This window comes from Schistocerca serialis, chromosome 8, assembly GCF_023864345.2.
Source record: "Schistocerca serialis cubense isolate TAMUIC-IGC-003099 chromosome 8, iqSchSeri2.2, whole genome shotgun sequence".
In the NCBI taxonomy this organism is placed as follows: Eukaryota; Metazoa; Arthropoda; class Insecta; order Orthoptera; family Acrididae; genus Schistocerca; species Schistocerca serialis.
In genome coordinates, this window is record NC_064645.1 from 297,463,640 (window position 1) to 297,489,856 (window position 26,217).

A 26,217-nucleotide genomic window follows, 5' to 3' on the forward strand; every position below is an offset into this window, starting at 1 on the left:
CATCAACATATCATTTCCGTAGAAGGCTACACTGCAGACAAAATACCTTCAAAACAGACTTCTTAATATTTGATGTTAAAAAATTTCTTTTTCAGGAAAGCTTTTCTACCTCTTTCTAGTCTCTATTTTACATCCTTCCCTTTCCTCTCGCTGTCCATCATCAGTTATTTTTCTGCCCATACAGCAAAACTCTTCTAATAATGTTAGAGTCACATGTTCTAATTCCCTCATTGCCTCCTTATTTACTTTGTCTACATTCCATTACCACTATTCTACTTTTATTGATGTCCACCTTACAGCATTTTCAAGACACTATCTATTCCATTCAAATACTCTTTCAAGTTCTTTGCTGTCTCTGACAGAATTACACAGTCACCAGCAATTTTTTTTTTTTAAAAAAAAAGACTCCTCTCCCTGAACTTTAATTCCTTTTCCAAATTTCTCCTTTTTTCACTCACAGCTTGCTCAACATACAAACTGAATAACATGGGTGTAGGCTACAACAGTGCCTCATTCCTTTCTCCAACTACTGCTTCCCTTTCATGATGATCAATTCTTAAAACTACAGTATGGCTTCTTTACAAGTTGGAGATAACCTCCACTCCTTATATGTTATTTCTGCTACCTTCAGAATTTCAAAGAGTGTATTCCAGTCAGCACTATCAACAACTATCTCTAAATTAACAAGTGCTATAAATGCAGGTTTGCTTTTCTTTACCCTATCTTCCAATGTAAGTCATAGGATCAGTACTGCCTTGTGTTTTGCTACATATCTTGGGAATCCAAACTGATGTTCCTCAGTTTCAGCTTTTACCACTTTTTCCATTCAAAACTGATCATTTTGTATTATTGACACCTGTCAGCACATGCCTTCTTTGGAGTATGAATTATAAGTCTGATGATATTTTGCTTGTTTCATGTGTCTTACATATCAAGTGGAAGAGTTCTGTCATAAAAGTTAGCCCAAGAATTTAAGAAATTCTGAGCAAATGTCTACTACAGGTTCCTTGTTTCAGCTTAAGTCTTACAGGGTTCTGTGAAATTATTATTGCAGTTACAGATTTCCCAGCTTATCTTAATGTACTTCCTTTTCCCTTGCTATAATACTGCTTTTGACTTCTTTCCCTAGTACAGCCCTTTTATGAATTTGTTCCACATTTCAGCTTTCCCTTCTTTGCTTAGGACTTTTTTTTTTCAACCGAATTCTAGATTTTATACAGCTGCTTCTCTATTCTAAGGCCTCCTTAATTGCTCTTTAGATGGCATCTTTCTTTCCCCTAGTTATGCATGCTACTACAGTCTTGCAATTATCTTCTAGCTGTACCTGCTTTTCACTTCATGTCAATGCCATTTTTTTTTTTTTGGTCATCTGTATTCCCTTTACCTGCCTCACTTTTATATTTTCTGCTTTCATCATTTAAATTCAGTATCTTACATTATCCATGGATTTGTGCTAGGATTTGTCTTTTTGCTCATTTTAGCTTCTGCTGCTCCATTATTTTATTTCTCGAAGGTACACATTTTGTTACATTATATTCCTTTCCCTGTCCAGTCATTTGTTGCCTATTGCTCCATTTGAAACACTCAACAACTTTTAAAGTGCGCGTCATTTATGTTGGCGGCCAAGTTTAGGTTCGTTCTGCACATCTGACGTCACAAAACACAGTCAGCCAATGGACAGAGAACGACGTTGCCAGATCTCGACTGCAGAGCAGAGTACGGACAAGTGTCTTCAGTTTTCGAAACATTCAGTCATAAATAAAGTAATTGAACAAAAATAATGTCTTGATATCAGACTTCCTTTTATAGAAACTTTGGAAAAAGCATTCTTTATACCAATTGCTTCATATTCTGTTAATTAGTTAAACAAAATAAGACTACTAATTCAGGCGATAGCAAGGAAAGGTGTTCGTATCAATCTCACGAACTGCTTTTCCGCAATAAAGAACAGCGGTAATTGTTTATTTCCTATTGTACTTCGATGAAGTGTGAGTAATTCATAGTCATACCAACAGTGTGTGTCAGTATTTTGCATGACCTGTTAGAGTCCTCAAGGAGTTACATTGTGGTAAGAACTGCGTTAGCGTAACGGTTAAGGCGTTGGGCCAGTCAGTGAACGGTTAAGAGTTCAAGCCGTGTGCAGTGCTTAAAATTTTCTTTATTTAAAAATAATATCGAAGTGTCTTAATTCACGAATTTTATTCATTTGAATGCAATTTTTTAAAATTTCTAGTGCTTTGTCTCTTCATTAACCCTTTCGCTGCTGCAGACACGTGCTCCCCGCAATCCGCACTGTGCGCGGTTTTTTCGTCACTGCACTGCTCGCCTGTGCAGACACATGGTGTTTCGACTGCTTTGACACACTTATTATTCGATTTCACAAAAATCTGGTTTTTACACATCTTCTTGACTGATACCTTCCCCCCATAAATGACTTAATTTTGTTTCGATGGTCAACGCAGTTATCGTGCGGCATTAAATGTAGTAAACCATTGCACGAAATTTTGAAGAGTTTGCAGAGGTAAAAGTCCATAGCGTATACTTTCCGTATGGTCGATTTTAGTTGCCACAATGTTGAGAATGAAATGTGGACAAGATACCTAAATTTCATATAAAATATACTGTACAACAATATCTCATTTAATTTAAGTACCACATAGGTGTCGTATGTAATATTAAGAAATATTCCGTCTTTCGCGACTGTAATAAAAAGTTTTATTTACACCGGGCGCGTTTGGCTTTATTTTGTAACACTTCAGTCAATGAAAGGTATGGCACATACACAATGGTACTCATGTTCTCTTTCTTGTTTTTGATCCACAGTCGCAGTTTTACCAATGGTATTGAAATATATTCCTCTTCTGCAACTGTAATAAAGCGACTTATTTAGACCAGATGCGTGTCTCTCTTTTGAAGCATCTTCAGTGGACAATATTTTGTCTCCTCCAATGCCAAGTCACCTTTCGTAGTTTTGTGCTGCGGTAACACAATATTCAACGTTTGTGTCGGCTGATCAGTGATTTAGCAAATAAATGTTGTTTGTGTGTGCCACACACAAAAATTATATTTGACATAGCTCGGAGCACTTCACTGATAGACGGTATATTCAAGTCCTAATGTTTTTGTAAATCCGCAGTTTTGTTTAATTTATTTTGTCTACTTCCTTTTGATTGATTGAAGTACTTTAAAATAAAGCCAAACATGCCCGGTGTAAATAAAACTTTTGTTACAGTCGCGAAAGACGGAATATTTCTTAATATTACATATGACACCTATGTGTTAATTAAATGAAATGAGATATTGTTATGCGGTAAATTTTATATGAAATTTAGGTATCTTGTCCACATTTCATTCTCAACATTGTGGCAACTAAAATCGACCATACGGAAAGTATACTCTATGGAATTTTATCTCTGCAAACTCTTCAAAATTTCGTGCAAAGGTTTACTATATTTAATGCTGCATAATAACTGCGTTGAACATCGAAACAAAATTAAGTCATTTATGGGGGAAGGTATCAGTCAAGAAGATGTGTAAAAATCAAATTTTTGGGCCAAATAGTTTTTGTGAAATCGAATGATAAAATGTGTCAAAGCAGCCGGAACACCATGTGTCTACACAGGCGAGCAGTGCAGTGACAAAATCGCGCACACCGCGGAATGCAGGGTGCACGTCTTTGTAGCAGCGATAGGGTTAATGCGGCCGTGGAGGCTTTACTTCATGAACTACGCGCTCCCCCCTAAACCTAAGCTTGCGAACTATGCTATACTATGACGCTGCTTCTCTTGGCGCGTGCGTCGTGTGCAACTGGCAACGCAGCAATCTCCCGCGTCTGGGCGGGCATGCACAAGCCGCCAAGATAAAAGAATTCAACTATAGTTCTTCCACTTGATCCACGTCTCATCTTTATTTCCCATCTTTCTCCTATCTCTTCAGGCTTAATCTGCAGTTCACCTGGAAATTTTTTTTTCATTTTAAAATCTGATTTTGAATCTTTGTCTTACCATTATATTATCAGTCTGAAACCTTCCTGTCTCTCCAGGTTTCTTCCACATGCACAGCCTTCTTTCATGATTTTTATTTATTTATATATTCTTTAAACATGTATTAGCATTGGTTAAATTATTCTTTGTGCAAAATTATACCAAGTGGGTTCCTCTCATTCCTTTCCTCCAGTCCATATTATCCTACTACTGTTCCTTTTCATCCTTTTGCAACTATCAAATTTCAGTCTCTCATCACAATTAAATTTTCATCTCCCTTAATTATCAGATTAATTTCTTTTATTACATCACACAATCTTTCAATCTCAGAGCTGGGAGGCATTTAAATTTGTACTATTGTGGTAGGTGATGGTATCATGTCTATTTTGGCTATGATGTGTTCAGTACACTACTACATGCATTCCTATTTTCACATTCTTTATTAGAGCTACTCATGTGTTACCCTTATTTTATTTTCTATCTGTGACACACTATTCACCTCACCAGAAGCACTGTTCTTCCCACCACTTTACTTCACTAATTCTTACTATATCTACCATAAGACAGTTAACTTTCCTTTTTAAAACCTCTATTAAGCAATCTAGTATTTCATACAATGATCCACAGAATATCAATTTCATTTTTCCTGATAACATCCTTCTGAGTAGTCCCACAGCTGCAGATCCAAATGGGCAATTATTTTATCTCCAGAATATTATACCTAAGAGGATGTCATCAATTTTGAGCCACACAGAAGAGCAGCATATTCTTGGGAAATATAACAACTGTAATCATCTAAACAATACATCACATTTATTTCGCCATAGATACAATTTTATGGTTGTCTTAAATAAGTATGATATTTTTTGGAAATTTAATGAGACGAAACAAATTATACAAATTAACTGGTGATAAACTGTTCTGAAAGATAATTAAAAAATTAAATTCTTAGATGGACAAATTAATGATTCTATGGCAGATATCCACATGTATGTATACTACATTGCAACAATATATAAGGATACTGACACTACTTTTGCATTCTTGATGTTAAAGCACAAAATATAATCAGAAAAAACTGAAATTAAAACAGGAAGCACGCAAGCAGCTTCCAAGAATTAATTTATATCAATAGCTCTGTGGTGATATGAACTCTCCATACATTCTTTTTCTTATGTTAACATACAGTAAATGGATTCATCAACCTGTAATATGACACACAAACCACAGAATCCAAACACTGGCACTGAATTGACTGGAAAGAACAAAATTTAGCTTGAACAAAATTTAGCTTAAACAAATCAACTTGTGGAATAAGTTGCATTTTACTTTGACTGGAATAAAATTGTGATAGAGAACAAATCTTACTGTAATAAAGCTATAGGTATCAGGAACATGTTGCAATTATAAACTAAAAAATATTAACAAATAATTTATACAACAGTAAACTTCTCACATTCTTGGCAGCTATTTACACAACACAACATCATGAGAATTATACATATATGAAACTGCATTTACTTATAATGAAGACTTTTTATTACATAAAAATAGACATCATATAACTTTATTTTGCATCATTATTTTATTACAGCCTTAAATTTTCCATAAATTTTGGAACATATGCATAAACAGAAATTATCATCAGCAGTATCTGTTTTAGAATGTACTTGAATTATGTATTTACAATAGCATAGGAAGCCAATTCGTTATCTGCTGATCTAAGTAGAAAGCTGATTCCTTCAAAGTATATTGTGAACAAGACACTGCCGATAGTTTTCTTATGAATTGAAAGGTGCAGTAAACCAGTTACTAATTTTGCTGAATACTTGGCATAATTGTTGCTATAACTGCATGCTTGCTTTCATACACACAACAAAAAAAAAAAAAAAAAAAAAAAAAAAAAAAAAAAAAAAAAAAAAAAAAAAAAAAAAAAAAAAGGGAAACCAATATGAATCTTGATACATGAACTCTGTTATATGATGTGATTTTTTTCACCGAGTTAACCTGTCAATCAAAAGCATCATTTTCAATATGGATGTAAAAACAGAAGCTCCTATGTGATAAAATTACAATATGGTGTAGAGAAATGTCTACATCATAATAACAACAATTCTGCTGTAAACAACATATGCTTAAACAGGAGTAAAAATACATAGCACAAGATTGCAGTCACATGCAGGAATCGTGACAAGATCAACAGCAACATGGTAATGTAGTTAATCCACTAACCACATTAGACTTCTTAGATGAACTTATCTATTAGAACTATAATTGATAGTGGAGCTAACAGATAAGTAGCGACTGATGACTAACCTCCAACCTGTTATTTCAATGTGATTCATTGGTAAAACTCTCTTTCAAATATCTGAAACTTTCAATATTTGAATGCCTCCTCAATAATTTTAATTACAGCTTGGTTTCTGGTCTTGATGGACATTTATTTGGCTTTTCATAAGGATAGCATAAAGCATCATGAATCCAAAGAAACCTAACTGAAAATAAAATAAATGAAATGCCAAACACAGGAGACAGGGACAGAATGACATTAAATCTTTGATTAAAGCACACAATATTAATTATGAAAACAATCAACTTTTGGCAATATAATGTAATTGGAAACATGAAAAATCTACCCACCAAGTGGTGGTACAAAACACATGTAATAGAAGGTTATAATTAGGCACGCTTTCTGAGTCAGTGGTCCTTCTTCAGGCAGAAGGGTTGAAGTGGACGGAAGAACGGTGAAGAAAAAAAGACTGAAGAGGTCTAAAAGTCACCCAGAACTGCGAGTCAGGGGAGGCTTACCACACTGGATGAGAAGGAAACTAATTCAATGACAAAAATCTGACAGAAGCACATCCAGAATGATAGCATGGGGCACAACCTGTGTTCTCTGACCTAATAATAGTCATTTGTATAGAAAAAAAAAGAAAGAAACATTTCCTTCTCATCCCATCCGGTAACTCTCTCCTGACCCACAGTTCCGGGTAACTTTTCCAAAGTTTACCCATTCTCTTAAGACTTCTCCAATCCTTTTCCTTCACTTCTCTTCCTTCTCCTTCAACCTTTCTGCCTAAAGGAGCCGCTCGTCTAATTATAACCTCCTCTGTGTGTGTGTGTGTGTGTGTGTGTGTGTGTGTGTGTGTGTGTGTGTGTGTGTGTGTGTTCTGTCGCCACTTGGTGAGTAGATTTTTAATCTACCCTATTAGTAACATTAATTATGAAGTACATTCATAATAGCATAAATATTGTACCTGCAATATTGCTGCATGCTGTAAAGAACATTACGGTACACCAACAAGAAGAATGTAAATCAGCAGTTACACAGTACTTTGTATTTAAAAAAGGAAGCTATAAATTTTTAAAACAGTGGAAGCCTAGTAAGCCATTTTCTAATGAAATTTGCTTGTAAAGCAGGCTGTGGAACAGTTGTTGAGTGGGTGCTACACTGCAAAGCGAAGTACAGGACAAGAAACTAATTCAATGACATAAATCTGACAGAAGCACATCCAGAATGACAGTACGAGGCTCAACTTGTATTTTCTGACCTAACAATAGATGAAAAAAAAGGAAAGAAACATAATCAGGATGATCTATTTACAACCTGTTGTATGCATTTATGTGGATCCTAACTGTTTCATTTATAAAGATTACTTTTTCTGCTTGTGTGACAAGAACTAGTTTTAGCAGCCTCTCTACCCACTGATGACACATGTAACAATGGAAACCTATAATGCAGTGTTTTATATAAGTAGGAGCAACAGAAAATTTCATTCATAATTTGTGTGTTAACACAACATGTACTATAATAAAATACAGTTGCCTAATTAGAAAACTGGTCTGACAATGGAAAATCTGGGATGGAATAACACCAACTGAAATGTTTAGATTGTTAGTCGCCACACAGAAGAGGCATTGAGTGGCAGCTACACACACTGAAAGAAGACAGTACTTCCTCTATGTTGTGGGCAGCAATCCATCCCTTTCATTTGCTGTTCAAGATAACAGTTCTTTATAACGTTAAAACAAGCTTTATTAAGATAAGATGAGAGAGAAAAAATATTATGAGGCTAGACTGAAGTTATGAACAATGGGAAGATAAGGGAAGTGGGGCCATCAGACAGAGCAAATGTCTGAAACCAAAAATGTATTAAAGATCAGTTTTTCTTATACAGTGTTAGAAATTTGAGTGGCAGCTCTGTAACTGAAGAATTACAAAATCCCACTTGGCTTTGAAATGCATTATGCAATTGTACAGAGCGTCTATTTTCCTATAAGTTATGACTTCATGAACAAAGAAGGAGTGAAGTGCTGTTGTTGGAGTTAAAACAGATAAGTGTATGACCATGTCCTGCACTGGAAGTTTTGGGTTCACAAAGCATGGAATGAAGCAGGTTTGGGCTGACAATTGGTTTGACAGGAAAATTAGGCAAGCAATGTAAAGGTACTATGACCCATACAGTAAGACTCTCACATGTGATGCTGTCTGTTATCAGATACTTTATAAGTCATTTAAGAACAAGATAATGGTGTAAGTGAAATCTGGTGTTTATAGTAGACATGTTAAAATGAGAATATTGGTAACAAATGTCTAAGAAATTTGTCCATAGTCAACATCTGAGTGAGGTAGGAATGTAACTGAGATGAGTGGTGTTATTTCTGAGATTCTTGGATATGTCATTATGGTCCTTGAGACAATTAAAGAAAAATCCTGACATCTATCTCCCCATATGGTACGAAGCAGGAGGAGAGGGAAAGTGGCAATGGCCTCCTTGGAGGTCAGAAGAGCAGGTATAGCATAGGATACAGGGTACCCTATTACAAGGAGAATAGTGCTGTTTCCATCAAGACTGTATTGAGATTTACTGAGCTCTGTCTGGGGTATGGCTTTATACGGTTCAGAAATGTGGATATGCATGCCATAAGCAACTTTGGGAGATATTTGAAATATGGTGCTAGAGAAAGATCAAAATTATCTTGTGGACAGCAAAGCTCAAGAATGAAGAAATTCTTAGAAAAATAGGCGAAAAAGCTTTCAGCTACCAACAGTATGGAAAAGAAGAGATCAATTAATTGACCATCTCAGCTGTCCTGATAGTTTTCTAGTTAATGTAATGGAAGGAACGAGTCAAGGTAAGAGAGGAAGATGAGAACCTAGAGTGCAACACTCTAGCCTGATAACAGATGATGTAGAAGATGGCCCATATGAGAAAATTAAGAGGCTAATAGGGTACAGGTAGGAGTGGAGAAGAATTGTTGCCACCCAACTTTGGATTGAGGATTAAGTGTAGGGAGTTTCTCAAAATGTTAAAAAATTATTTCTGTCTGTGGTTTGATGGGCTGTTCTGAGTATAAAAATGAATTAAATCAGTAACTAGTCTGTTGGTGGCAACATAATATCAACAGCAGGAATAATGTTACTGATTCCTGGCCATACTGTGCTCTACAGTCCATGATATGTGGGTGAGACTGCCAAATGCAGTGGAACACCAATAGCAGAGATAAAAACTTACTTCCATTTTTGTATCTCAGCTCAAATATTACACACCTATTTCTCAGCAAGCTCAAGGTGAATTCGGCAGTGGTTACGGCAATTACATGACCAGCATGTCACTTTTATGTTGCATTGCCATTATTAATACCTACAACCTGTGAGTAACACTTCCTTGAATATTCTGTCACTATTCAAAACTTTAATTTCTAACATTAGTTGTTAAATTATATATTTGTAATGTACACCATAAAAATCAGAACATTTAGAAATGAAATAAATCACATACGTTTCAGTGCCTGAGCTACAATATCAACTGTGAAAGAAGAAATACAAGCTTCACAGTTTCAAATTACACTGTACAAATTTCTGTCCTCTACATAGCTTCAAATACTACAATATAATGGAATATTTAGTTATCACTTCAATAGATAAAAGTAACAATTACCAAGAAAAACATTGTTTTATTGTGGTAACAAATCTCGGGTTACCAGTTAACAGGTAGACTATTTTCATTGAAATATAATATGTTGTTGTTGTTAGTCTACTGTAATTATAGTAAATCAAGCTGAATACACATATTATCCATGTTACAAACATCTATCTAGATATGTCACACAGCAGTACAGTAATTATGAACAGCACAAACTGATACAGTTTTTTTAAATTTTTCCCCCAGAATGGTGCCTAGTTGATGACAATGTCTTTAGAAGTGGATTTCAAGTAATCATATTGAGAAAAGAAAGTAGCTACAAGGTTCAAAAAACTATTTTGGCTATGTATATATAAAAAAGAAAGAAAGAAAGAAAGAATATGCAAATGTAACACATTAAAGTTAAGAGAAAATAAATGTCACTTTTACCCTCAGTTACTTTATTTCCATGTATCACATTTATGATGACAAGTCTCAAGTCATTACTGCACTTTGTAAAGGAAAATACCATTCACATATCTCTCTCTCTCTCTCTCTCTCTCTCTCTCTCTCTCTCTCTCTCTCTCATACACACATGTGCACCGAGAGAGAATTCTGTTTGTTTCACACATGTTTTCTCTACTGATCACATTCTGAATGCAGTCATGTACATTCACTTTCATCAAACTAACACCCAAGAGGTCTTTCTACAAATTTCATGGCTACCAATACTGTGCAACTGTCAGTCACTTTCTTACAAAAGCAAGAGGAATAAAATATATATATGGTATCAATCATCGGTCAAAATCACTTTTACACACAAAAGTTTGGAGATTCTTGCTTTACAGTATGTATATTAATAATCATCTATTCACTTCTCATATAGATAGCTTGTGTTCAATCTGTATTAATTTTTGCATCCCCTATTGATATAATTTTCCATTCTTCCACTAAGTATGATTGCAAATAGTCCTTGCAGCAAAATAAAAACAATCTCTCTTTTGAGACTAACAATTTGAGTTTCTCAGCAAAATACACATTATAATTTTTTGTCATACACAGTCTCATGCAAACCATTCTAGCCTGTCAGGCATCTTAAAGATACCTGTATAATGCAGGTGACTAAAGAGAATGCTGGTATGAAGCAATGACATGAAGTAAAATAGAAGTAACTTTTCTCAAATTTCAAACCAGTCAGCAACAAAAGATAATGGAAATAAAACAGAAAAATCTCACACACATACACTGCACTTTTAACGTTTAAAATATCTCTTGTGATTGATGATAAACAGAATTTTTGATATCTGCCATTTGAAGGTTCATATCTAGTCTCTACATAAAGAAGGATCACTTAATTCTGAGCTATATGTTTCTTTTAAATATCACATTTTCTTCCGAGGTTGAGGTTGTACCTTATAAAGTCTTAATACAAACTCTGCACTACTGCAATCTATTTGTTAAAGTGAAAGGACACAATAAAAAACAGTTTTTATGTGAATTACATCTGATTTTCACATCAGCAATATATATTTTGTTCCTGCTAATAGTTATATAAACCAAATACTGAAGAATTAAGTGTGATTTAGTTATTAGCTGTACACGTTTTAGACTTTATAGCATAACAGAGCTAATAATAATTGTTTAACAGTAAAAAAAAGTTTCAAACATTTTCTTTGGGTCAAAAACAACATTATGCTAAATGAATTAAACATTATTTATGTCAACTGAAAATTCAAATGAGTACACCCAAATTACTGAAAGTTACACACAAAAACTGCATTACAACTGCACATCACATCAATAACATCAGAGATTCAACAATATAACCTGATGACACGTATTTATGTATAAAGAGACACATCATGTAGTGGCTGCAATTTCAACAGTGTATCTTCATACAATGTCAGCAAGTCTTTTCAAACAACAACAATATGTCACAAGTTTTGTACCTAACATAAACTCACACCAAACCTCTCTCTCTCTCTCTCTCTCTCTCTCTCTCTCTCTCTCTCACACACACACACACACACACACACACACACACACACACACACACAATTTATTTCACAAGACTTACATTCTCAGTAGTAATCTGATACTTATAACTTGACAACAGAACAGTCTTGCCCTATTCAGCCACACTGACCGAGTTATAACAGCATAATGAACAAGTTACCCTATGTCAGCCAGTGTTGTTCAAAGGTCTTGATATGGAGTTTGGTGTCACCATTACACGCAGTTCCCACCTGAAAATTAATATAATTTCACATAACCATACAAACATGTTAGTGTATGATACTTTAAAACAACAGTACAACAGTTCACACTTTGATTTCTTGAACAATATGATGAGAAATTAATTAATCTGTCACCAAAAGGTACGTTGCCGAACACACGGTCAGGGTTTACAAGAAATTTTGTGAATGCATTTCCTTTCTTTCCCAAATTTTTGTTCTTGTTAAGAACCTATCTGCACTATGGCAAGCATTTGGACTTAGTAAGTAGGGTGCTTATGCCAATAAGAAACATACAATTGATCAAACTTCAGTTTCACAAATTTTTTACAAAAATACTGTCTACAACTTCACAGTACTCAAAAAGATGCAGTACAATGAACACTGAAGATTTTTTAATAAGCTAACAGCTTCTGTAGAGTAGTAACAGGCACATAAAAGCTCTCACTATTGGTCAACAAAGAAAGTTCTGTATGGAAATTGTCACATGCTTATTGAACACTTTTCTGGATAATTTTAGGATTGGACTAGCCGCCGCCTCCTCCTCCTCGTCACTATCAACATGTACAGTTTCCTGCCATTTGCAGGATCTGTTTTGAACACAATTCTCTCCATCTTTTTCATTCTTGCCACTACCTCTCTATCATTACTTTGGCCCATTCTTCTTCATTCTTCCAAACGCTTTTTCCCACTGTTTTTAGCCAGTTGTCCCTTTGTCCTTCCTTTGGTTTCTTGCTCTCCACTTTCATCTCTTGCATCTTCTTTGGTATCCTTGAGTCTTCCACTCTCTCCATATGCCGATACCAATTTAATCTGTTTTCCTCATTCTTCTCTTTTAGGGGTTCCACAATTGTTATGCCCCAAACACTTTTGTATTTCTTTTTGCATTTTTGTTATATCTATTCAACATCAATAAACCTGCCACTTCACTTGTTCAAGTCTTATTTTTTCCCCTTTCCTACAGGTTTCTGCAGCATATAACAAAACTGGTATATAATACATTTGGTATATCACTTTCTTGCTTTTCTGAGTGACTTCTTTGTTCTCTATTGTTCACCTTATAGTTCTCACAAATTATCAGCTTGTCTTGCACATTCACTTGTCTCTTTGTCATTTCTTACATTTTCTTCTATTACATTCCCCCAGGTATTTGAAACGTTCCACCATTTTCAGATGCTCCCTACCCAGTGTCATGCTTACCATAGGTCCACCCTTCTTTCTTGTTGTGACCACTGTCTCTTACATCTTTGCGTAACATTTTTCTCATACTACATTGCACCAAATTTAGACTATACTCTTGCAGACCACCTCGCCACAGATCCATGAGGGCTGTTCAAAAAGTATCCAACTTTTAATATCAATTTTAATTCAGATATAATTGCTTGACACTAGTCACCTTCAAAGTAGTCCCATTCAGCTTCTATAGACCTCTCCCAATTCAACAGCCACTGCTGGAAGCATCACTTGAAAGTCCCTTTTGGTATGGTGTGCAGATTCTCCTTTGAATTCTGCAGAATGTCTTCCGTGTTCTGAAATCTGGTCCCTTTCAGTCTTTTTCAGCTTAGAGAAAAGTCAGAAATCATTCAATACTAGGTCAGGAAAATAAGGAGAATGACAAACCATAGCCGCGTTGTGTTTGACAAAAAATGTCTGAATTGATAATGATGACCAGGTGTGTTATTGTGGTGGATGCGCCAACAACCTGCTGCCAACAAGTCTGGCCGTTTGCACCTCACTGCTTCACAAAGGCCATGTAGAACCCCTTGGTAACACTCCTTATTGACTTTAGTACCTTCTGGGGTGTACTCATGATGGGCCACACCACTGGAGGTAAAAAAAAGATGGTCAGCATATCTTTCACATTGCTGCAGACCTTCCTCGGCTATTTTAGGTCAAGAGGATGATGGATGCTTCTGTTTTGATGACTGGAATTTCTGTTCCTGGGTCGTATTCATAAACATAGGATTCATCACCATTAACCACTGTGCTAAGAAAGTCGCGATTACTATTCACAGTATCCATCATGTATTGTGTGATCTCCAAACCAAGTTGCTACTGCTCAGATGTTAGCAACTTTGGCGTAAATTTTGCTGAGATCCTCCTTAGGCCAAAATGTTCCCGTAAAAATGGAATGAATGGATTCAGTACTAATTTTAGCATTGTCTGCAAGTTCCTTGTTCATGATTTGTCTATCCTGTGATCAATAACAACCTCATTTGTGGATGTGAGGGCTTTTCTGAATGTGCTTTACTCCTCACTGGTGAGCAGCCATCTTTGAAGCAGTTTTACCAGTCCATTATCTGTGTAGTACCCACTGCTTTGTCCACTTATCAAATATTGCGGACTGTTTCAGCTTCAGAATGGCCAAGCTTAAAATTTGATGCAATAACTTTGGTCCACTTTTTCTATCATTTTGCCAAATAATATACAAATCAGACAACTACCACTTACACATATTCACTTGTCAACAGCTACTGGAGTCACTTGTCAACAGCTACTGGAGGTTTCCCCAGTCATGAAAAAAAAAAAAAAAAAAAAAAAAAAAAAAAAAAAAAAAAAAAAAAAAAAAAAAAAAAAAAAAAAAAAGGGATGCACTTGCATTACATATGCCTCCAAACATAGGAAGCATGTGCACCCCGATGCCAAAGTTGGTTGCAACAACAAAAAATAAGGTTGGTTATTTTCTGAATAGCCTTTGTAATTGCCTCTGTATTTCCTCTGAGTTGTTACCTTCCCCTCACCCCCTCCAACACCACCACATCAAATCACCAGCAAACACAAATACTGTCTTCCTGTTTCATATCTGTCTTGTCACTAATTAATTAAGTGTTCAACAGATCTCATTCATAATAAATTTTATAACGTGGAATCCATCAACACCATGAAAAGTAATGGAGAGGCACACTTCTGTATTCCAGACTGCTTCTCTGTGTTATTCTTCCTGTCCTCTCACACAACTTACATTTCTTTTACCCTCAGGGCAATCTGCTTCTCTTCCCTTCTTAGTGCTTCCCAAACTTTACAGTGTCATATGATTTCTCTGAATCCAGGGGGGAGGGGGGGGGGGGGAAGGAGAGGGGGAGGGGGGAAGTCAGCCATGTAGCTCTCTCCCATACTCACGGTCATGGTCCTGCAGCTGTCCCATTGAAAATATACAGCTGCTTTCTCCCTATTTTCCAGATTCATCTCTCCTTAATCTTCCCATAAATTTTTGCACAGTGGAACATAAGGGTACTGCCCTTAGGTTTTTAGATCCTTTTGTCACCCTTCTTGAAGAGTACACCTATGCCCTACTTCTCATCTTCAGATGTTCTCATTTCCTTCCAAACTGCTCTCATAAGTCCGCATAGCCATCATGTCCCCAACTCTTCTACTGCTCTGATCATTTCCACTCTTGGTTCATCCTACTTTAATGCCTTTTCTCCTTTCAAATTATTCAGTGTTTCCTCTACTATATCCACATTAGATATTGTTCAATCTACAGATCTGTCTCTATTTCATCCAGAGCTCTGTTTCCTCCAATGGTCCATCTGCATTCAGCAAATCATCCAAATTTGTCTTCCACAGATCTCTAGAGATCCTCTTACATCAATCCCATCTTTATCAACCATTTTGACATTCTCTGCCATTCCTCCTATTTCTGATCATTCTGTACAATATTTTCTTATCTCCTATACTACCTTGTTCTGTAGCTGTGGTCCATTTTCCATCCACTTTCTTTTCCTCTAAATTTTTTATGCCTCCTCTTTGTCACTCCATATTTTTTCTTGCTTTTGGTGTTATTTGTTGGAACTGTACTCTAAATAGCTTATTATCCTTCAAAACTGCATCTTTAACTTCATAATTTTGCCAAGGGGCCTCCTTGTATCTCCTTTTATTAATATTTCTTGCACACACTTCCTCTGCTGCTTCTAGTGGTGTGTTCTTAAAAGTCCTCCAGTCTTCTTCCACAGTTCGCAGCTCACTCAGAGGCACCTTTTTTCCCCTTTTTTTCTTCTGCTATTGTGTCTTCAGCTCTGCTTCTTTAAACTTCCACATTCATTCATGTATCTTGGTTTTCTGTTATTTTTCCCTCCTTTATTTCTCAGATAATGATTACTAACAACTGATAATCATCGTCTAAGGCCTCTGATGGTATTACCTAAATGCCTATTATGTTTCTCATTTTCTAACGTATAATCGATTACTCATATTTTAGATCAATCACTTCTGTACCATGTTAATTTATGGCTTTCTCTCTTATTAAACTGTAAGTTCCAACCTTCATTCAATATCTGTTGGAAGAGTTCAATCATCTTTCATGTTCCTTGTTTCTGCTACATCAGACATTTGTTCCAAGTTCATTTTCATATCCATGTCTCTCTACATGAACTTTATCTCCCATTACAATCATCTCTTACTGTGTAAAAGCTTTTCTTTTTCCTCTGACGTGCAACCTGTCTGTAGGACACAGATTTTTTAAAAAATTACTGCTTCCCCCTTCAATGATACATTGGTCTTTTATCATTTACTCATCCACCTTGCTGCCTATCCAGTACAGCCTAACCCGTTTCTCAGTTCACATCTTCCTTTGCATCTTCACCTAGTTTCAGCCATCTTTGAAACACCCAGATTTTTTCATTCCATAATGTCATAAGGTTCTTCCACATCCCTTTTCAAAGTATGTACACTCCATGCTGCAAATTGTAATCCATGCCCATTGCTGTGTCTTCTGCCTTTAGACCCAGTCTTTATTCTGAGTCTTGTTCCATTTTTGAAAGCTCCTTTTTATCCACTGTTGGCCTGTTGTGTCTATCGTAACTTCACCAGAGACCCGATTTGCTAGCACTTTTCGACATTATTGTAGGGCTTTCACACCTACTGTAAAAGACCCTCAGTATTTTGCCACCACAGGCAGTCCCTGCTTCATGCTGTTGCCTATCTCCCATGCACCATTGCACATAAGCTCGATTCCTCATCCAGGTGTTAGCTTTGCCCATTACAGCTTCTACTACCCAAACTCTTCAACACACACATTAAAACACACAGTTCTTATTATAATAAAGTTCAAAGAACAAATAAAACGGCTATTTGTTGTTACAGGAAAGTATTTCCTTGTTCCATCGACTGTCCACCTAACTATATCTCCTGTCCACCTCAATTTTAATTGCACAGTGATAAAGAAATTCCAATACCAGAATGAAAACTGCAAAATTTCCTGAGCGGATTTGGACTCTAACCATAATTTATTAATTATGTACAGCAAGTAAAAATTAAGGAAACAGCAGAAAGGAATGTTATTAATGACATGGGACTTGGATAAATCTGAAGAACCAAATGTAGCCAAGTGTTTCAGAAGGAGCAGCATTAAGCAAAGATTCACAAATAGGGAAAAGAAACACAACAATATTGTGGAAAAGGAAGTTGCTACTCACCATATAGTAGAGATTCTGGGCCACAGATCGGTACAACAAAAAAGACGGTCACAAAGCTTTCAGCCATTAGGGCCTTTGTCAACAACAACAACAACAACAACAACAACAACCACACACACACACACACACACACACACACACACACACACACACACACAGCGAGAGAGAGAGAGAGAGAGAGAGAGAGAGAGAGAGAGAGAGAGAGAGCTAACTAACTAAAAAAGAAATGCAAATGCAACTCTCACACATGACTGCAGTCTCAGGCAACTGAAACCACACTGTGAACAGCAGCACCAATGCATGATGGGAGTGGTGACTGGGTGGGGGTAAGAAGGAGGCTGAGGTGGAGAGACAGTATGGTGGGGGTGGCAGACAGTGAAGTGCTGCAGGTTAGACGGTAAGCATGGAGGTGGGGAGGGGGGGGGGGAGGGAGAAGGAAGTAGCGGAAAAGGAGAGAAGGAAAAAGACTGGGTGTGATGGTGGAATGACAGCTGTGTAGTGCTGGAATGGGAACATGGAAGGGTTTGACAGATGAGGACAGTGACTAACGAAGATTGATGCCAGTAGGATTATGGGAATATAGGATGTATTGCAGGGAAAGTTCCCACCTGGACAATTCAGAAAAGCTGCTGCTGGTAGGAAGGATCCATACGGCACAGACTGTGAAGCAGTCATTGAAATGAAGGATGTCATGTCAGGCAGTGTGTTCAGCAACAAGGTGGTCCACTTGTTTCTTGGCCACAGTTTGTCAGTGGCCATTGTGTGGGCTGACAGCTTTTTGGTTGTTATGCTCACATAGAATGCAGTACATTGGTTGCAGTTTAGCTTGTAGATCACGGCTGGTTTCACAGGCAGCCCTGCCTTTGATGGGATAGGTGATGTTTGTGACCAGACTGGAATAGGTGGTGGGGAGAGGATGTATGGGACAGGTCTTGCATCTAGGTCTATTACATGGCTATGAGCCATGAGGTAAGGGGTTGGGAGCAGGGGTTGTGTAAGGATGGACGAGTATATTGTGTAGGTTAGGTGGATGGCACAATACCATGTGGGAGAGGTGGGAAAGATAGTGGGCAGGTCATTTATCATTTCAGGGCCGACGAGATGTAGTCGAAACCCTGACACAGAATAAAATTCAGTTGCTCCAATCCTGGGTGGTAGTGATTTATGAGGGGAATGCTCCTCTGTCGCCGGATGGTGGTATTTTGGGAGGTGGTAGGAGACTTGGTGCAGGAGATTTGGTTTTGTACACGGTTGGGAAGATAATTACAGCCTGTGAAGGATTCAGTGATACTCTCACTATATTTTGAGAGGGACTGCTCATCACTGCAGATGCAATGACCACAGGTGGCTAAGTTTCACAGGAGGACTTCTTGGTATGGAACAGGTGGCAGCTGTCGAAGTGGAGGTATTGCTGGTGGTTAGTAGGTGTGATATGGATGGAGATACTGATATGAATCTGAAGCATGTGAGAGGTTTAGGATTATCGGTTTTTTGGTAAGATTCCTCTAGATGGTCCATGATTAGGTTTACATAGGATGGTGCCATGCGGGTGCCATAGCTTTACCCCAGATTTGTTGTAGGTAATGCCTTCAAAAGAAAAGTAATTTTGGGTAAGGATATGGCTGGTCATGGTGACAAGGAAGGAAGTTGTTGGTTTGGAATCCATCGGGCATTGAGAAAGGTAGTGTTCAATAGCAGTATTAGGAATGTTTGTGTACAGGGAGGTGGCATCAATAGTGATGAGCAGGGCACAGTGTGGTAAAGGGACGGGAACTGTGGAGAGTTGGTGGAGGAAATGGTTGGTATCTTTCACACAGGAGGGTAGGTTGAAGCTGTTGGTCTATGAGAGCAGAGATTCTGTCAGTGGGGGCACAGTAACAGGCCACAATGGGGCGTCCTGGGTGGTTAGGTTTATGGACTTTAGGAAGCACATAGAAGGTAGGAGTGTGGGTAGTGGTAGGGGTAACACACCCTCTACACATTCCTCCAGAACATCAACAACTTCTCCCCCATCTGCTTCACCTGCTTCTACTCAACCCAATGAGCCACCTTCCTAGATGTTGACCACCACCTCAAAGATGGCTACATCAGCACCTCCATCTGTATCAAACCTACTAACCACCAGCAATACCTCCACTTCAACAGCTGCCACCCATTCCACACCATGAAGTCCCTTCCATACAACCTAGCCACCTGTGGTCAATGCATATACTGAGGGTCTCACTGAAGCCTTCACAGATTGTAATTATCCTCCCACCCATCTACACAAACAAATCTCCCATACCTTATCTTTACTACCTCTCCCATCACCTCCCGAAGTCCCACCATCCGGCCACAGAGGAGCATTCTCCTCCTAACTCACTACCACCCAGGACTGGAGCAACTGAATTACATTCTCTGCCAGGGTTTCAACTTCCATCGTCATGCCCTGAAATGAGAAATGTCCTGGCCACTGTATTTCCCACCCCTCCCACAGTGGTATTCTGCTGTCCACTGGACATAAAAAATATACTCATCCATCCTTACACAACCCCTACTCCGAACCCCTTACCTCATGGCTCATACCCCTGTAATAGACCTATATGCAAGACCTATCCCATACATCTTTCCATCACCACCTTGATGAACATCACCTATCCCATCAAAGGCAAAACTACCTGTGAAACCAGTCATGTGATCTACAAGCTAAGCTGCAACCATTGTGCTGAATTCTACATGGGCATGACAACCACTGACAAACTGTGGCCACAAAACAAATGGATCACCCTGTTGCTGAACATACTGCCAAACATGACAGCCTTCATTTCAATGACTGCTTCACAGCCTGTGCCATATGGATCCTTCCCTAACACCAGCTTTTCTGAATTGCACAGGTGGGGACTTTCCTTGCAATACATCCTATGTTCCCAACTCAGTCGGTGTGACCTTTTTGTATGAATCAGTTGCATAACGATTCGGATTCACAGTTCCAGTTTTATGCCACCAAATGATAAGCTTGTTGGTACAAATAAAGTGTATGGGGCCTGAAGATGGCAAAGTGGATTGCCAAACCTGATAGCGTTTGATATAAAATAGAATGACCTAAAGTATACGGCTGTTGGTAAAGCTTATAGAATTGAGAAGTTGAAAGAAGTTGCCATCAAGCAGGAAATACTGCAATATGCTGTGTCTACACATCCAGAAAAATGTGCCAATTTAAATGGCATCAGAGATATAGTTGTGATTCATAAATAATGTACTCAGAATGCCCTGTTTGGGATATTGGCAATCCACAACTTTACTGGGAGACCTCAGCTGTGAATATGGCGGTGTGTATTATTTTTATGAAGTATGCTGGTTGTGTACAGGTGTTGCTTTCAAATGTTTCTACATCAAGTATAAAGTTTGCTCCATGCATGTAATTCTATTGTAATGTAACTGATTGAGATTTGTCAAAGAAACAATATGACACAAACATTTAATGCAAACCATGAAATATAAAATATTTCATTTCCATAACTAATCTTTCAATTCTCATGTCATTTCATAGTACGACATTAGTGCTATTAAGTTATGCTTATTCTTCTGTAATATTTTTGTAGTTTAACTTCATTATTTTGAAAGTTAAGTAGAAAAGAGTTCTGGAGGGAGAAGGGTGGTGGCGGAGAGGGAGGTGGTGATGGAAGGGGGGGGGGGAGGTGGTAAGGGAGGGGGGAGAGCAAGGGGGAGAGACTGAGACAGAGGGAGTTGTTACAGTTAATGGAGAACATACAAAGGACTGTCAGGAAATAATTTCCATGAAGCATTTATAACTTTATTAATCAGCACTTTTTACAGCATACACTGCAGGCCACATTTCAGATGTTGCATTATGATTTCATATTTTGTATATAATAGTATCTTAGTAGTCATTTCTAGGATTAGCCTTTCTTAAGCATATTTCAGTTTGCTGGTATAAAATGTAGATAAACGCACGGAAATGTTAAGAATCGGTTTCAATAGATTGTCAAAATCAATTTTGTTCATTAACATTGTGAAAAACAAATATGTATCTATAATGACTGATGTGGGAGTGTGTCTGAAAGTTTATGTATATAAGAGGAAATGATATTTATCACTTTATCGTATGCATTGTAATTTTTGTAGTAATGATGAATTTCTTCCAGCACTGTGGTGTCTCGTAAATAATATGCACATCTTTCTTGGATTAATGTAATTTGTTTGCTAGAAATGTCAACTTTTGGCACGTGTGCCACCTATAGCAGATCTAAATGTATTTCTAATATGTACATTATGTAATCAAGCAATTACATTAAACGAGTACTAATGGAAAATAATAAGACTGTTTTCTTATGTAAGACACAGAACTCATTCTGCTTTCCCCTGTACCTACATTTGTATATTTAGTACTGAATGTATATAGTTTTGGTGGTGAATGCATTTACAATTAATAATATAAATATACTTTTCTAGCTTCATGTATTATCTACCCACACAATATTTATTATTTTTAATGCATACTGTACCTTTTATGCGCTTGGTTTGACTTGACACTCACTATATAGCGCTATTTGTAGGATACGAGTGGCATCTGATGTGGTGTTCATGCAAGATTCAAGTGAAGGAGATGAAGCTGGATGACTAGTCACAAATTAAAAGAAACGAGAGAAGAAAGAAGATGTGTCTAATTACCTGCTACCCTGCTATCCCTCCCCCTCCCTGCCATAGCCCCTTCCTTAGCCCTACCACCCAGTTTTTGTTGTGCCTGTCTGTGACTCAGCATCTCTGCTATACGGTGAGTAGCAACTCTACTTTTCATAATATTGTTACAATCCATCCCGGATTTTCCATCATTTTTTTTTTATTTTTATGCATCACATACAACTTAAACAATCACACAATTAGATTTGTTTAAAAAGAAAAAATAACGCAAATGATTACCCTTCATATAGCTCTGGGTATCAAAGGTATGTGCTGATCTAATTCAGCCAATATCTACACAATCGTGACACATGGAAATTTTCTTTTTCCTGTTGCATTTATACGCTGGCAGAATTCAAGCATAAAATTCTGAGGATGTGTGTAATAACAGACCGAGGTTACACATATTTGACACACATCATGAAAGACGTGTATGTCCTAGTTTTCAAAGTGAATCTTTCTATTCCTAAGTTACTGCTGTGCAATAATACTTCATCTTCTGTAATTTTTGTTTTATTGGCATTCTACATATGAAATAATTGACCAGATAAATCAGTAACAGGGATATGTACATCACTGAAGTGATAATGTTATGTAATTAATGAAACTTTCATAACAAGACATTGATTTTTTAAAAGTTATGATCATTGAAGGGCTTTTATACTGACTGTTATTCTCATTCTTGCAGATGCGTGTCAAATTCATAGTAAATAAGGAAAAAAGTATCTAAATATATTTTACACAAAAAACTCTAATAATTACATCACAAAAGGTCAAGTTGACAAAAAAATCATCATTTAATATGAATCTTCAAGCAAAATCATCTGGATCATGAAATTGTAATTATATTTTAAAGAAAGTAAACAGTTTGCGTGTTGTTAAGAGTGTGCTCAGCTGCCTGGAACTACCAAGTGGACAGGTCTCATACACAGCACTGACCTAGATAATTTTGTTTTCTGAAACTGTATTTGTCTCATCAGGTATCAAAGAATTTTCATAATCCCCCTACTAATGTTTATCTTTCTGTAATGAATTTTTAAGATATTTCAGATTTTGTTGTTCCTTATTTTTGGTTTCAGCTTACTGTTTGGGTTTTACATCCAATAACTGCATGGGTTGTTAAATTGCAAACACTGCTTTTATTTTAAGGCACATATGAAAAGCCAGCTAAACTAAAACAGTGAAAAATAAAATGAAACCTCAAGAGTCACAGCTGGTTAATGACCTACTAGAAGTGAAGGAATCAATCACTTAGCACTCTAACACCCAGAGGGGTCAAAATGACCCTTTTCGGTTTTTAAGTGCTAGCTATGTTTTGAAGAATGATTCAAGTGACATTTACTTTCGTGACATTTAGTGACATTTATTTATTTGACATGTACTTTCATTATACAACCTCTGACAATAAAGTCTGGTGAATGAAGTCAGAACCACCAATTGGGCAACACTGGTGACTAACAACGCTACACTTGCATAGCGGCTGATGTTGACAACCTGCCCGCACCGTAGTTCGGTTGAGCATTGTGTGTGCTTTGTGTTAGACCTGTTGGATGAAGTGCTTGTTCAGTGCATTGGTTCTGAACTGAGAACAGGACAATGAACCAGCAAAGGATCAATTTAACATTTTGTTTTAAGCTTGGCGAGACACTGAAAGAAACACGTGAAATTCTGTTATATGTTCATGGCGATCAAGCACAGTCCATGAAGTGTGTGTACGAGTGGTTCACTGGTTTTCGAGGAGGCCGGGAAAGTTTCTGTCAATCCCCATAGTGCATGACCAGCGACTGTCATCAGTGACACAAAACACTGAGAAAGCGATGACATTAATCACAAAGGACCATTGATTAACTGTGCGCATGATAGTGAATGAACTGCAGCTGAACCATGAGTCCGTGTGACAAATCCTTACCCAGGAGTTGCGGAAGAGGAAAACATGTTGTCGTCTGGTGCCACATAATTTGACTGGTGATCAGAAGCAGGCACATTTAGAGGCTTCACAGGATTTTGTCAAAACGGTGGATGTGGCAGCAAATTTCTGAACCGTATTGTCACTGAGGATGGAACCTGAAACGAAACAGCGAAGGAATGGGTTCTCCAACATCATCTCATCGGAAAAAGGTCAGAGCCGAAAAACCACACATCCAAACGATGCTCACCATTTTTTTCAATAGTCAAGACATTATCCACAGAGAATTTCTACCTGAGCGAACCATGTTGAACGCTGTACAGTATGTTGAAATTTTGTCCCATTTCATGCAACGTCTACGCAGGGTACGACCCGAGTATGCACAACAAGGTTCCTGGTGTTTTGTTCACAACAACACTCTTCCAAACGCAGCCAATTTCATCAAACAGTTCCTGGAAAAAAAGGAGTGGCGCAACTTGAACATCCACCATATTTGGCAGAACTCAATCCTCCAGACTTCTTCCTATTCCCTCGACTCAAACTCGCTTTGAAAGGAAAGAGATTTGATGATATTCCTGACATCCAACGAAATGTAATGCAGCTTTTCAACACCATCCCAAAGGAAGACTTCATGCAAAGTTTCCAGGACATGTATTGCAGAGTTCAGAGGTGCATAGTTATGGGAGGTGACTATTTCTAAGGACAGTAAGGTAACTGTAGTTCAGTGTTCATTTACATTAATGTTACACGACTATTCACCGAACTTTATTGCCAGAGGTTGTATTTTTTTAAAAAAAACACACACACACAACAACGGTTCATTTCACTTAATTGATTACCACTTTTTTCCAGTTTTACTTTTAACACCAGAAGGGTCATATCATCCCTCTAGAAAAAAAATTATAATTTGTTTATAGTTACGCCATATACATATCTCATGCATTCTCAAGCCTCGGTTACTTTACTCTGTAGTGCAATAATTTACTTTCGTTAATATTATTGCCATATGAAATGACAACAATGGACTCTGTTCACCATTGTTCATCATCCCTTGAAACAATCTGTCTTTCATGGTGATTGTGAACTGAAGATTGAAATGAAATGGAAACAGTATTTATGAGTTGAAGAGATTCTTGCAGAGTTACAAAGAGTTATGGAGTGTGATTCAGATGGTGGTGAACTTTTTTCTGACAATTCAGAGGCAGAGTTTTTGCCACGGAAATTGAGAGAAGATCAATCATCTAACACTAATGACTCTGATTCTTCAGATATAGATAATGGAAGTTTACAGTCTAGTAAGTATATTATTATTATTGCTGCTAATTTATGATCATCATATTCTTATCTACATACAATGTTACTGTACTTAATCTAGATTTTATGGTGGCTTTCTTACATTTGTTCTATTATTCATGCTCCATAGAGAGAGAAGAATCATGTAACAGAAGAGGAGATAATCCTGCTTCTCAGAGTGTAGAACAAGTGATTGCTTCTTCATAGCCTGATGAAAGACATAAAGAAGTTGCTCCTGATGGAACAGTCTGGAGAGAAGCATTGCCTAATTCATAAGGTGGGCATCTTCCTAATCACAATATTTTGAGAGAATCTCCTGGACCTACACTACATCCAAAAAGAAATGTAAGTCATGAACTTGTATCAAGTGCTTGGCACTTGTTCATCGACAATTATGTAATCAAACATATCTTGAAATGTTCTGTAACACAGGCACACAGAGTAGTAGAAAATGACAGCTGGTCAATGACCACAGAAAAACTAGAAGTATTTATTGCAATTATTTATGCTTGTGGTGTGAGTGCTTGCCGAAGTACAGACCTTCACATTTATTGTCAGATTCCTGGGGCCTACCATTTTGTGCGGAAACCATAAGCAGTAATAGATTCTGTGAGATTACAAGATTCCTGAGGTTTGATGAGAAATCTACATGCTCTGTATGATTACAGAATGATAAGTTTGTATTGGTTTCTGCTGTCTGGAACAAATTCATAAATTCACAGAAAAATGTACAATGTGTTACAAACCTGTAAGTGACATAACAATAGATGAGCAGTTCTTCCCTAGTAAAACTAGGTGCCC

The 26,217-nt window shown here is 37.3% G+C and overlaps 1 protein-coding gene across 2 annotated transcripts in view; it reads right to left on the minus strand.

The window, feature by feature from the left end:
• Nucleotides 1–10,327: 10,327 nt before the first annotated feature.
• LOC126416152 (kelch domain-containing protein 3) overlaps nucleotides 10,328–26,217 on the minus strand; it is a 110,699-nt gene continuing 94,809 nt past the window's right edge. For both annotated transcript variants that reach the window (XM_050083701.1, XM_050083702.1), the window contains exon 9: nucleotides 10,328–12,135. In XM_050083701.1, the coding sequence (XP_049939658.1) occupies nucleotides 12,072–12,135 (64 nt within the window). In that variant the 3' untranslated portion in view covers nucleotides 10,328–12,071. The remainder of the gene's footprint in view (nucleotides 12,136–26,217) is intronic.